Below are 11,399 nucleotides of genomic sequence, written 5' to 3' on the forward strand. Positions count from 1 at the left end.
AAAACTTGCTTATAATATTGCCTCCGTGTAAGTAACAAGACTTTTGACTTAAAGAAAAGCTTACAAATGTAGTTACTATGAACATGCATATCACAGATAAACTGTAATCTCCTTTTATGTTTTATTGTTTTATTTTTTTCAGCATCCAGCCTAGGTTCAGGCCACTTTTGACCCTTCAATGTTCAGTGTTCTCAGCTGTATCTATGGTATGTTTCAGTATGCACTCTACATGGCCCTTGGTTGGCCTTTTGAATTCAGTCAGGTGATTACTTCAAATTATGACTTTTTTGAGGATACATTTCCAGTGAGGCATTAAACGGCATTCTAAACTTTGTCATTTGTCTGTTAGAGTGACATCCAACAGCTCCGTAGGTGGTGGTGCCGGTTACTTTTAGGGACCATGTCACCTGCAAGGTATATACATCTGTTACTCAAACAAAAATATTTACACATACATGCAGCTTTCTCTTCAGACACATTGTACATTGTACTATGATGTTTTGCATTTTGGAGAGACCACTTGTTAAAGGCGTTGTATTGAGTTATTTAAATTGTTTTTGTTTGATTGGTTTATTGCAAACAACGTAATGTTTGTAAATGTAGCTGATAAACCTAATTTTCAATTAACTTACATCATTTAAATTCCAGCTGTATTTTAGAATAGTGAGCTCTAATGTACAAGGAAAGGCCAGTAAGCACAAGAAGGGAAAGACTGAGCTTTCAAGGTATAATGGTTTATTTGAATTTATAAGGGCACATGTCAGTGTGTAACTAGTCTGACTTAAAAGCAGTTATTTATAGCATCTGATAAGCTCAAATTAGACATGGTCCATCGTTAAATAGTATTTATTAGTTTCAGTCTGGATTTCAACTTGTTTTTTTTTTCTGTTAACAGTAAAGGAGATAGAATGTTTACCATCTCCATTGAGCAGGTATTTATGTGTCTGTTCTTGAAGCTGAACTGGGCATTTCAACTTTCATTTTGCTTAATGTGCAATTGACTTCACAAATGAGAAAACTGTGGTTTATTTTAAAAACTTTAATTGGAATGTAGGTTCTGTGGTAAATTTATATTTAGCTTTTTTGTTTCACTAAATTTAAATAAACTGTAAAACAATATCTGCACTCTTCTATAATGTCTTTAACAGATGCCTCTTCCTGGAGTAGATTCTATTAGAGGGTGTCCTGGAAGTGGGTGACCAAGCTTTTTTAAAGCTCTCACTGGTGTGTCCCCTCTTCCAGAACACTGTTGGAAGGCAGTCATATTCCGGGCCCAAGCACATTTTCAGTGGCTTGACAGTAAGTATAAAGTGCATTATTGTATTTCAGTAAACTTTATTTTAATATGTTTGTATTCCTTAAAAGAAGAGGTGGTAATCTGTTTATTAATTCTCAAATTCGACACATACAGCTGTTGTGACTTGGAACTCTACAGCACAGAATACAAACAACAGTTTCGCACAATGCATTGACTGGAGTGCTGCCTGTGCTGTAGAGGGACATATAAAGACTGTTTACCGGGTTTGTGTACTGTGTATGAATTTTGAGAATTGTTTCTTTTGCCAGTGTTTGCAAAAAAGTTGACAAATAAATGTTTTATGATCAGAAAGTTTTTGTTGGAAATTTGCAGTCAAAAGCAGTGTTGCTGGCTTTGATAATAATAATAATAATAATAATGATAATAATAATAATAATGATAATAAAATAAATACATTTTAATTATACAGCATTTTTCAAGGACTCAACGCATTGCATGCATTATGATACAGAGTACCAAGAACATCAAAAGACAGACAAGATAATGAAGTAAAATAAGAGAACATATTAAAAGTATGCTTCTGTTTATTATTTGTTGTCCACAGACTGCTTTGGGAATGGGAGACATGGGGAACTTGTGGGGTATTACAGCGAGGACATGCATCCTGGGTTCTGCAGCCCATTCTGCCAACAAGTTTATGAAGATTTGGGTGTGTGAGTGAGCCAATGTTTGTGTGGGGTGTGAGTGTGTGTGTATATATATATGTTGCAAAGGCTTGAAAATAAAAAAATAAAACTACTGTGCCAGTGTTTCCTTGTCTTTAATACAGACTGCACACCTGTGACTTAACCACATTTTAGAGTTCTTCATGCCAATGCCAATAAGGATATTCTATTTGACTATATTTCAAGCAACCGCGAATGTAGGGAGTTGTGAATGGAGTGCTAAGTTGTGTAATGTGTTTCTCTTTCTTCTTATTGAAACCAATCCTGCACAACTGGACATCTGAACATGTATTATGTATTTTATTGCAGCATTTTCTTCACTTGGACATTTGGAATATTGTCATTAGCATCATTATCTCTTTAATGTAGTGTCGCAGTCACACAGCTCCAGGGACCTGGAGGTTGTGGGTTCGATTCCTGCTCCGGGTGACTGTCTGTGAGGGGTTGGTGTGTTCTCCCTGTGTCTGCGTGGGTTTCCTCCCACAGTCGAAAAACACACGTTGCAGGTGGATTGGTGACTCAAAAGTGTCCGTAGGTGTGAGTGTGTGAGTGAATGTGTGTGTGTGTGTCTGTGTTGCCCTGTGAAGGCCTGGCGCCCCCTCCAGGGTGTATTCCCGCTTTGCGCCCAATGATTCTAGGTAGGTTCTGGACCCAACGACCCTGAGCTGGATAAGGGTTACAGATAATAAATGAATGAATGAATCACTGTACACTTAATAGCACTGGATTTTATTATTGTTTTGCAGTCAGCTGTGCACTACATACACTACACTCTTAGCAAAAAGGGTTCTGTATAGTACCAAAAAAGGGTTCTTTGGCTTGTAATAATAGTGGAACCCTTTTTGGTGCTATATAGAACCCTTTTCATAGGGTTCTATATAGAACCCTATGAAAAGGGTTCTATATAGAACCCTATGAAAGGGTTCTTTTCAAGGGTTCTATATAGAACCGTTAATGATACTATAAAGAACCATGTTTCCATGACTTTTTTAATTTAATTGCAAATTCTTTAAAATGTACAAACTTAATATTTTACTGCATAGATCACTTCATGAAATAACAGGAGACCATATACTAGTAAATATTTTTATTTATTGAGTTAATTCATAATAAACAATTTAATTTCATTCAATACATCAAAATGGCATTTGTCAATTCACAATACTAAAATGTATTGTCATGTTGAAGCAAAGACTCCTCCAACATGTATACACACACATTCACACCGGCCATATCATTATGTACATCTAGCATGTATCGAGACTCATTTTCCATTTTATCAGCTCTATTTACTATAGAGGAGCACTTTGTAGTTCTATAATCACAGACTGTAGTCCGTCTTTTTCTCTGAAAAATTTCAAACTCAGCACTGCAGTGACATGGTGATTATGTCACAAGACACAGCGGTGCTGCTGGAGATTTCAAAGCCCTCAGTGTCACTGCTGGACTGCGAATGGTCCACCAACCAAAAGCATCCTTGTACCAGTGCAACACACACTAACACACCACCACCACATCATTGTCACTGCAGCGCTGAGAATGATCCACCACCCAAATCATGCCTACCCTGTGGGGGTAATATGTGAGTCCTGACCATGGACAAACAAGGTGAATGGGAGATAAAGTATGCAGAGAAACAGATGGACCATTGTCTGTAACTGTATAACTACAACGTGATATAATGTAGAAGTACCTAATGAAGTGGTCAGTGAGTACATTGAAGACCGTTGAAGTATAACAGGAATATATACATTCTTTATATATTTTAAATTCAAATACTTACAAGAATGACTTAAAATTTTAAATTTACAATTAAAGCACCCAAACTTACTAAACACTGAAACTTGTGATTTGTCCAAACAATCCTAATAATATCTGTGGGGGGAAAAACTGCAGGACTTACATTACATATGACACAGAAATGCAGAAAAAACCTGAACTACACTGGATGATATACTAAAGTTTGCAAAATATTGAATCTTATTTCACATTCAATAAACATGTTCAACTGTGAGAAGCTCAAGTAAATATCTGAAAAACAAATGTAAAGTCTACTCACAGAGAGAATTGAATACTCGCTTCAGCGTAATTGGAAGGAATCTTTCCTCCTTCATTTTAAATACAAATGCTTCAAGGAATGTAAGAGTTTTTTTAAGTCCTTTAGGGTACTCCACCCCAAACACAAAGTAAGTGCTGAAGAGTACACCAAGGGCAAGCGAGACATCTGTGCAGTCGTCCACCATGATCTCCTTGTCCATGGTGACTTTCACCAAACTGTACTGCAAGGGAACTCCCTCCTTACAGCCACTTAAAATAATCTGTGGTGTGACGATATCTAATGTGTCTGACTAGACAGAAACAGAAAATGACCTGGTCACATTAAATAAACAAACATATCCAAATGTTACATTTGACTTTTTAAAAGAAGCTTACTTCCTCAGCTGTGAAGAGAAGTGAGGAATCCTCACTGAACAGAGACGGAAGGCACAGGATGGCTGCCTCTAACTGCAGACCTATAATCAATTAAAAATATTTTAAATCAAGGAGTGCCACTCCCAAGTCATTTTCAAGACACAAAAGCTTGAACTCATTGCACAAAGTTTTGGAAGGGAAGGGCAAAATTTCTCCAAATAGACTTTAAATTCCTCATTGGTCTTTTAGCTTCAGTTTTCCCATGCATCTTTTTCAAGTGAGCATAAAAAAAACCTAACGTTTGCAGATCCCACTGTAGCTACATGACTTACTACATGTTTGATGGCATAATATGTCATTTCAATAGTTGTCATGATCTACTGGTTAATCAATGGGAATATTTGGCAAAATCACATAAATATTGCAGGTAATGGTATAATGTTTTTGCCACCATCATGGCACTAGCCTTGCGCCCAATGATTCAGAGTAGGCCTGAACTGGATAAGCGGTTAGAGACAATGAATGAATGAATGAATGAATGAATGAACGAATGAACGGTTGTACTATTTAAAACAAGGAAGTTCGGATGTTCTCACCTTTTTTTACAGGACCTTCTTGGCAGTCCTCAATGGTCTCCAGACATCTCTTAATCACTGCAGTGCGAGATGCTCGCAGTAAAATCATGGGGGCCATTTTGCTCAGCACTGTAGTGACTTGCTTGTCTATGTCAATGTGTTGGAGATCTTTCATTTCCAAAAGCAGCTGTTGGTGTTCAATATCCAAGTTATTAATGTTACCATGTAAAAAAACGTGTTAATTGCAAGACTAACAAATACATAAAACATACAATTTCAGGCAACTTAAGGCAAGGGAATTCCATTAAAATCTCTCTTGTAGAATGGGAGGAGATATATGTTCTTCTGTATCCTCTTGTCTTTGTCATCTGCTCTTGTAGAAACAGCATATCTGGTCGGACCTTCTTTACCTCCTCAGCCATTGTCTTGACAATTTCGGTTATGTTTCTCTCCTCCATACACACTTCAGTTGCAACAGCACCATTAACCTATATGAATTCACACAACCAACTTGAACTTACACAAGAGACAATAAGTGACATGTGAATATAGCCATGTACAAAGTGAACGTTCTTTTGTACGTACAGCAAGTCTTCTCCCTGCTTTAAATTGTAATTGGACAACCTCAGATGTACGCTTTCTGCCAGAACCTGGAATTGCAAACTTTGTTCTCATCCTGAGAACTTCATCATCGCTGATCAGCGGGCGTCTCTCCTTTTTGAACTTGTTCTTTAAGGACTCGTGCAGAGCATCCTAACAGAAAAACATGGCAAACACATGGCTCTCATAAATCAATTTACACTGAAAACATAAGTGAGTAAATACATTTTGAAAATATTAACTACTTACAAAACCTGATCCAAAGTTCTCTCTCAGGCATGGGTATATGGTTATGAGTGAAGACAACAACTGAACATACTGGTTGTGTGAAGGGTACCTTGGATAAGATTAAGCGAATAATTAAAATATTACAGCATTTTTAATGTTTGATCTGACATGAATGAAAATACTAACAAATACTCCTTTTGTATGGATAAAGACAAGTACCAGAATACACTTACAGTGTTTTACTAGACAGCTGGTCAAATAGAGCCTGCAATAGAAGAGTCCTTATTTTTGACTTCTTTGAGCTTTTGAGTTCAGGGTCTCTCCGTTCCAGCGCAGCCAACAACAATGGGGGGAAGGCAAAATGAGATGAACCCTGTGTTTTTGAGCCACATCCGTGTGTATACTCAATCAAAGATCTATGATGCAAATGAGACAAAATGATAATTATTCTGTTTTTCTGAGGTTGCCGACTTGTAAGCAAACAATGAGAACTGAATTATATTTAGAATGGACAAATGTATGTTGCCACTTTACAATGTACAGTACATCTGAGATGTACTTTTCATAAGTACTTACTTGTGGGATTCACCTGCTTTCAATTTATCCAGAAGAGAAATAAACATGACCTGCTTCTTTATTATGGGTATCAGTCTCTCTGCCATTCGCTCTGTGAAAACCCCTAAAGTTGCTCCATCGATCTCATGCTCTAAGGGAAAATAAGAACACATTTTTTCAAGAAAAAAAAAAACAAAAAAACATGGATTTCACAGTTTACTGTGGAAAAGTGTAACACAGAATACAAATAATGTCACCTAAGTAAAAGACTGTTAATTTGTTAATAGTGTGTAAAAATCTTTCATTTTGTTATTAACTACGCAATTTGAGGCATACTCAAATACAACAAAGTTTGACATATGTAAAAATACATAAAAATCATAATATTCTGTACTTAAACATTTAATCATGTAAATTTTTAAAAACAAATTCAACAGTGATTTGGCATATATTCTGGTAAAAGTGAATTACTAATTAACTATGCTAGTCCTACATCTCCACATGTTCTGGCTAGTTAACTTGGCCATGTATGCAAGAATAAATAACGCTATTCACTTTGACATTGTAAATTTCAGTGCATCATTTTGTAATTAGGATTAAGTTTTCTCTCACAGGACGATGAAGCAGGGTGATGTAAAGTTCGCCTTTCCCATCTGTGTAGCAGTCAAGCGGATGATAGTCTACTTCTTCACCAGGGTACAGAACCATCCAATGGGTAGTAGACTTCACACCATAGGCATGTAAATGTTCTGAATAGTGGGAACTTTGGTAAATCCTCCCACACAGTTTCCACTCACCATGGAACTTAATTATGTGAATCAGTTTAAAAAAAACTGGAATCTCCTCAGCATGTAAAAGATCAAGAATGTAGTAATCTCCAACTTTGTACTGGACTCTGTCATGTTCCAAGTGTTTTGTTTTCCAAACAGAGTCTGCGAAACTTGCAGTATCACTTACAAAAATTTCCCTCAGTTGAGAAGGGAGCACTCGCAAAGGTATTTCTGTTACACTGTGAGGGACTGCTTCTGAATTCCAACTGGTACTACATTGGGACTCCCAACACTGTCTCATTTGGTAGCGCTTTGCAAGAGTTTTTGCAATATTCTGGTAGTTGCTAACCACAGATGAAAGTCGTTTGAAATAGAGGTGCTTTGACTCATACCTAAGACACCAGTGTGCCCTTAGAGGTCCAAAATTCTCTATCAAGCGTGGGTAGTGAACCAAGTAATGGATCTTTGGTATGAAATCATCTGGAAACAATCTTTGAAAACTTGTCAGAAATTCTGTTATTAAAGCTGTCAGAGGACTTAGCCAACTTGTTTTAATGACAGGTGCAAGAAGGATGTCACACACTGATCGCAACAACAGATAGAGATCCCAGTATGAATTCCGTTTAGGAACAAAGTCTCCAATTAGGAAGGGTAGAAGACGAAACAATACAAATTTTTCAACAGCTTTTCCTTGAATTCCACTTCCCTGCAGGATTGTCTGTCTCAACAACACCGGCCTGTGTGTAACATCATTTTGTCCAAAAGGGAACTCCTGGAGTCGTTCATTCAACTGCTGAATTGTGATAAGTTTATCACTGTTCAGATTCTTTAAGACTAACCTTGTAACATGTGGAATTACACCCTCTAATACATCATGCATAAGATCTGGTGGAAAAGATTCGGTCACCTCAAAATGAGGAATTTTTTCAAATGGACAATGCTCAGCAACACCATAGAGAGATTTTGAATTTTGTACTCCTAAATGGCCTCTGTGGTCATCAGGGGTCCGAAGGGAGCAGGATGACTCATCAGTTGAATCACACATGTTGTCATGATGGCACATACAGAATCGACAAATGAAGCCATGACTAAAACATGCACTGAAACCAGCTAGGGAATGGGCAGATAGGTTGTCAGCTGAAATTGAAAAAAGTGCTCCTTTCAGGACATGAGTTTGGCCCTCAACACTGACTGATATTCCTTTGTTTTGTAGCTCTATGAGATCACGGATGAGCGGCTGAAGAATAGGCTCATAACCATACTTTTGTAATAACTTGTTTCGAACTAAAACAGAAACATGTATGTTCTGAAGTTGTGAACGGTACTTTAGTGGTAGATTTCCAACAACAAAATAGAAACAGGCTATCTTGTGAATCAATTTTTTGGAGCCAAGGCTATTCAAAATTTCAAACTCATCTGTGTACAACTGCAATTTTAACAATTTGTCTGACTTTCTGCAACAAAGAAGCACATGCTTCTTCTTAGAAAAAGACCCATCAGTGAAATCTGTTAATGTATCGCCATCAGAAACTCTCTCCTTTTGTACAAACAAGAACACTTCCTTCCTCTTTAAAATATGACAAAGAACTTCCAAAATAGGTATGTACTGAAAAGTGTCTTTTTTCCCTCTCTGGTCAGTTCCAAGTATATACTCAACAGGTTGAACCAATCCAAATTCTTTTATGCAGTACCGTTCAAACTGATAGTCTGAAGTTACATGCTCAAAGCACTTTCCAAATAGATTGTCTTCAATTAGTGCTTTAAGATCTGAAAGGCTATCAAGCTCTGTATGTGCATCTTGAAGGCAAGTCTTTAGCAGAGCTCGATACTGTTCATTGAACAGCTCAATTAAACTTTTTACCTCCTGTGAAATACTATGAGTAACAGTCTTAGAAACAATGTGTTTTTCCTGTAGCTTTAAACAAAACAGGCCAAAGTGTTTCTGAACATTTTCTGTAAAATGGCTTAACTTTTCAGAGAGCAATTCTGTATGGACAATTTCATCATAATCACTGTCTTCGTCACCACCTTCGTCTTCATTAACATACGGCAGCTTGCACTCTTTGTCCAAGTTCTCTTTGATTGAGTTATGTTTACGGAAAATATGAACCTTAAAAGAACTTATTTTCTTGTAAACATTAGGACAACCATTGTCAAGTCCACATTTGACAGAGAAGTTAGGTTCACTTTCATGAAAATACTGCAAATGCCTCAAATATTTTGATAATGAATGTTTCTTAACAGAGCAGTTGGGGCAATAGTACATGGAGCAGGACAGTCCTTTAGGATCTTGTTTGGTGGATCTCACCCATGAAAACATCAGAGAATTCACCCAAACTGTTTCTCTCTAGCCACTGGCATACTTCCGCAGGTGTCCAAGATGTATAGTCACTCATTGTCTATAAACAAAGAAAACACACAGGCATAACATTACTGTAATTTCCAATTTGTCTTTCATCAAAATCACTCAAATCTTGATTTTTGGTCATGTTCAGAGGTAGAACACTAGCTATAACATGCTATAAAAAACCTTTCCAGTGAAAGTTAATGTGGCTTGATGCACTTGATATTATAGCAAGTAAAATCATACTTTTAGTTTTTTTTTTTATCACAGTTGCACATTGTAAACACAACATCCTCACCAAGGAAAATACAAACTTGCCTAAGTAAGCATTCCTTTTAAACCATTCTTTCTAGCAAATAAAATATTCAGTGTTAAATGACATTTCGGCAGCTCCATATGAAATATTCATTCAGATAGTTGTCGCTAGCTACATTATTACTATTATTCTTGTCAAAGTTTACAAACAACTCCAACTGCAAAAATCTAGCTAGCTAAACTACATCTGAATATTAACAACGGCTAAAATAACGACCGCTAGCGAGTTAGCATTAAGCTAACAGTCTTCTAATGTCGAACTAAAAATTAAATAAATCGTTAGCTATTATTACATTGTCTGGCATCGCACCTAGTCAGTCTAACACGAAAGTTTTCCAGCTAAATGTAGCCGCGGGTTCTAAGCCTGGCGATAAATTACTTTGTGTTTACAGACTGTGGACTTACCTCAGAAAAGTGTGAAGGGTAGCGCGCTCGAGCTGCGGCGTTTGTTCACCGGCAGCCGCGCTGAACATGCGCATTCCCGCGCCCAGAGACAACGCCAAACTGGTCCCGCAGCGAACTGAACTTCGCACCGAGAGAGAGACTCATGTCTAGACCAGCATATCTAAGACGTTCAGTGTTATAACTTACTGTTCAGTCTCACAAAGCTGCAGCTGGCACAGATGGAAAATAAAGAACTATTTTGTGAAGCTTGCGAAGTATTTAATCAAGATAACTAGAAAAGCAATTTTAATTTTTTTTTCACAACGAAAACCAGGCAACCATGTTTTGCCATTTTCCTCAACGAATAAACACTAACCAAAAATTGAATGATAAATGACCCATTATTTCTGATTTTGAAAACAGAAAATCGCAAGGAAATAAAACATTTGAAGAGGAGTTGACTCCCAAAGAATCGATTCTTCCAACTTCTGAGAGTCGCTCGTATAAATTCTAGGCCAACGATTCATAGAGTTCCATCTCTTAGAGTCGACTCAGTCTCTATATGCAGAGCACTTTAAACTTTAATTGTAAATGTTAAATAAATGAAAAATGTATTTGAAGAAAAATGGCAATTTTTTCCATATTTCCTTATTTTTAGATGTTAACGTTTTTAAATGTAATATCATTTTAAGCTTTTGTTTATTAAGGTTATTATTAAAATATAGCTAAAATATAGTAAAACTTTAAAATTACATCGCTAAAATTAGGCTATTTGTTATTAATGTTAATTGATTAATTCACATTTTAGTCAAAAGCCTTAAGCTAAATCAAAATCAGCTGCCAAAATTAACTGTAGAAATTGTTCCAAAATGTAAATAAAAAAAGACAACAATAATAAGCATAATAATAATAATAAAAATATTAATAATGAATAAAAACAACAACAACAATAATTTATATATTGTCTAGAATGTATTGGTTCGTTTTGTTACAGACTCATTACAGCTGCATAAATAATAATGACTTATTATTGTTATTATTATTATTGCAGCTTTAATGAGCCCATAGCAGTAAGAACCAATACATTTTGGACAACATGCATAAAGAAGTAAAATAAATTCAGGACAACACATAAAAACATATACTTGACCCCCAATGCCAGCATACTGTAGCATAATTACACAATAACACAAACAAAGAACCCTTTCCTGAGCTGCAAAGAACCATTTAGGT

The 11,399-nt window shown here is 36.5% G+C and overlaps 1 protein-coding gene across 6 annotated transcripts; it reads right to left on the bottom strand.

The window, feature by feature from the left end:
• Positions 1-3,063: 3,063 nt before the first annotated feature.
• LOC136690811 (sterile alpha motif domain-containing protein 3-like) lies at positions 3,064-10,433 on the bottom strand. Of its 6 annotated transcripts, none has more exons than XM_066662836.1 (10): positions 10,188-10,433; positions 9,432-9,522; positions 6,375-6,504; positions 6,032-6,214; positions 5,820-5,907; positions 5,556-5,723; positions 5,243-5,458; positions 4,992-5,157; positions 4,417-4,496; positions 3,064-4,331 (listed from the first exon to the last, which is right to left on the bottom strand). In XM_066662836.1, exons 2-10 carry the CDS (start codon positions 9,517-9,519, stop codon positions 4,035-4,037), a joined length of 1,416 nt encoding a protein of 471 aa, XP_066518933.1. In that variant the 5' UTR covers positions 9,520-9,522; positions 10,188-10,433; the 3' UTR covers positions 3,064-4,034. The 6 variants fall into 6 exon arrangements, with proteins under 6 accessions (XP_066518933.1, XP_066518935.1, XP_066518934.1 ...); XM_066662838.1 differs by having other exon boundaries at positions 6,966-9,522; XM_066662839.1 differs by having other exon boundaries at positions 4,147-4,353.
• Positions 10,434-11,399: the final 966 nt, after the last annotated feature.

This window comes from Hoplias malabaricus, chromosome 3 (genome assembly GCF_029633855.1).
Source record: "Hoplias malabaricus isolate fHopMal1 chromosome 3, fHopMal1.hap1, whole genome shotgun sequence".
Classification (NCBI taxonomy): Eukaryota; Metazoa; Chordata; class Actinopteri; order Characiformes; family Erythrinidae; genus Hoplias; species Hoplias malabaricus.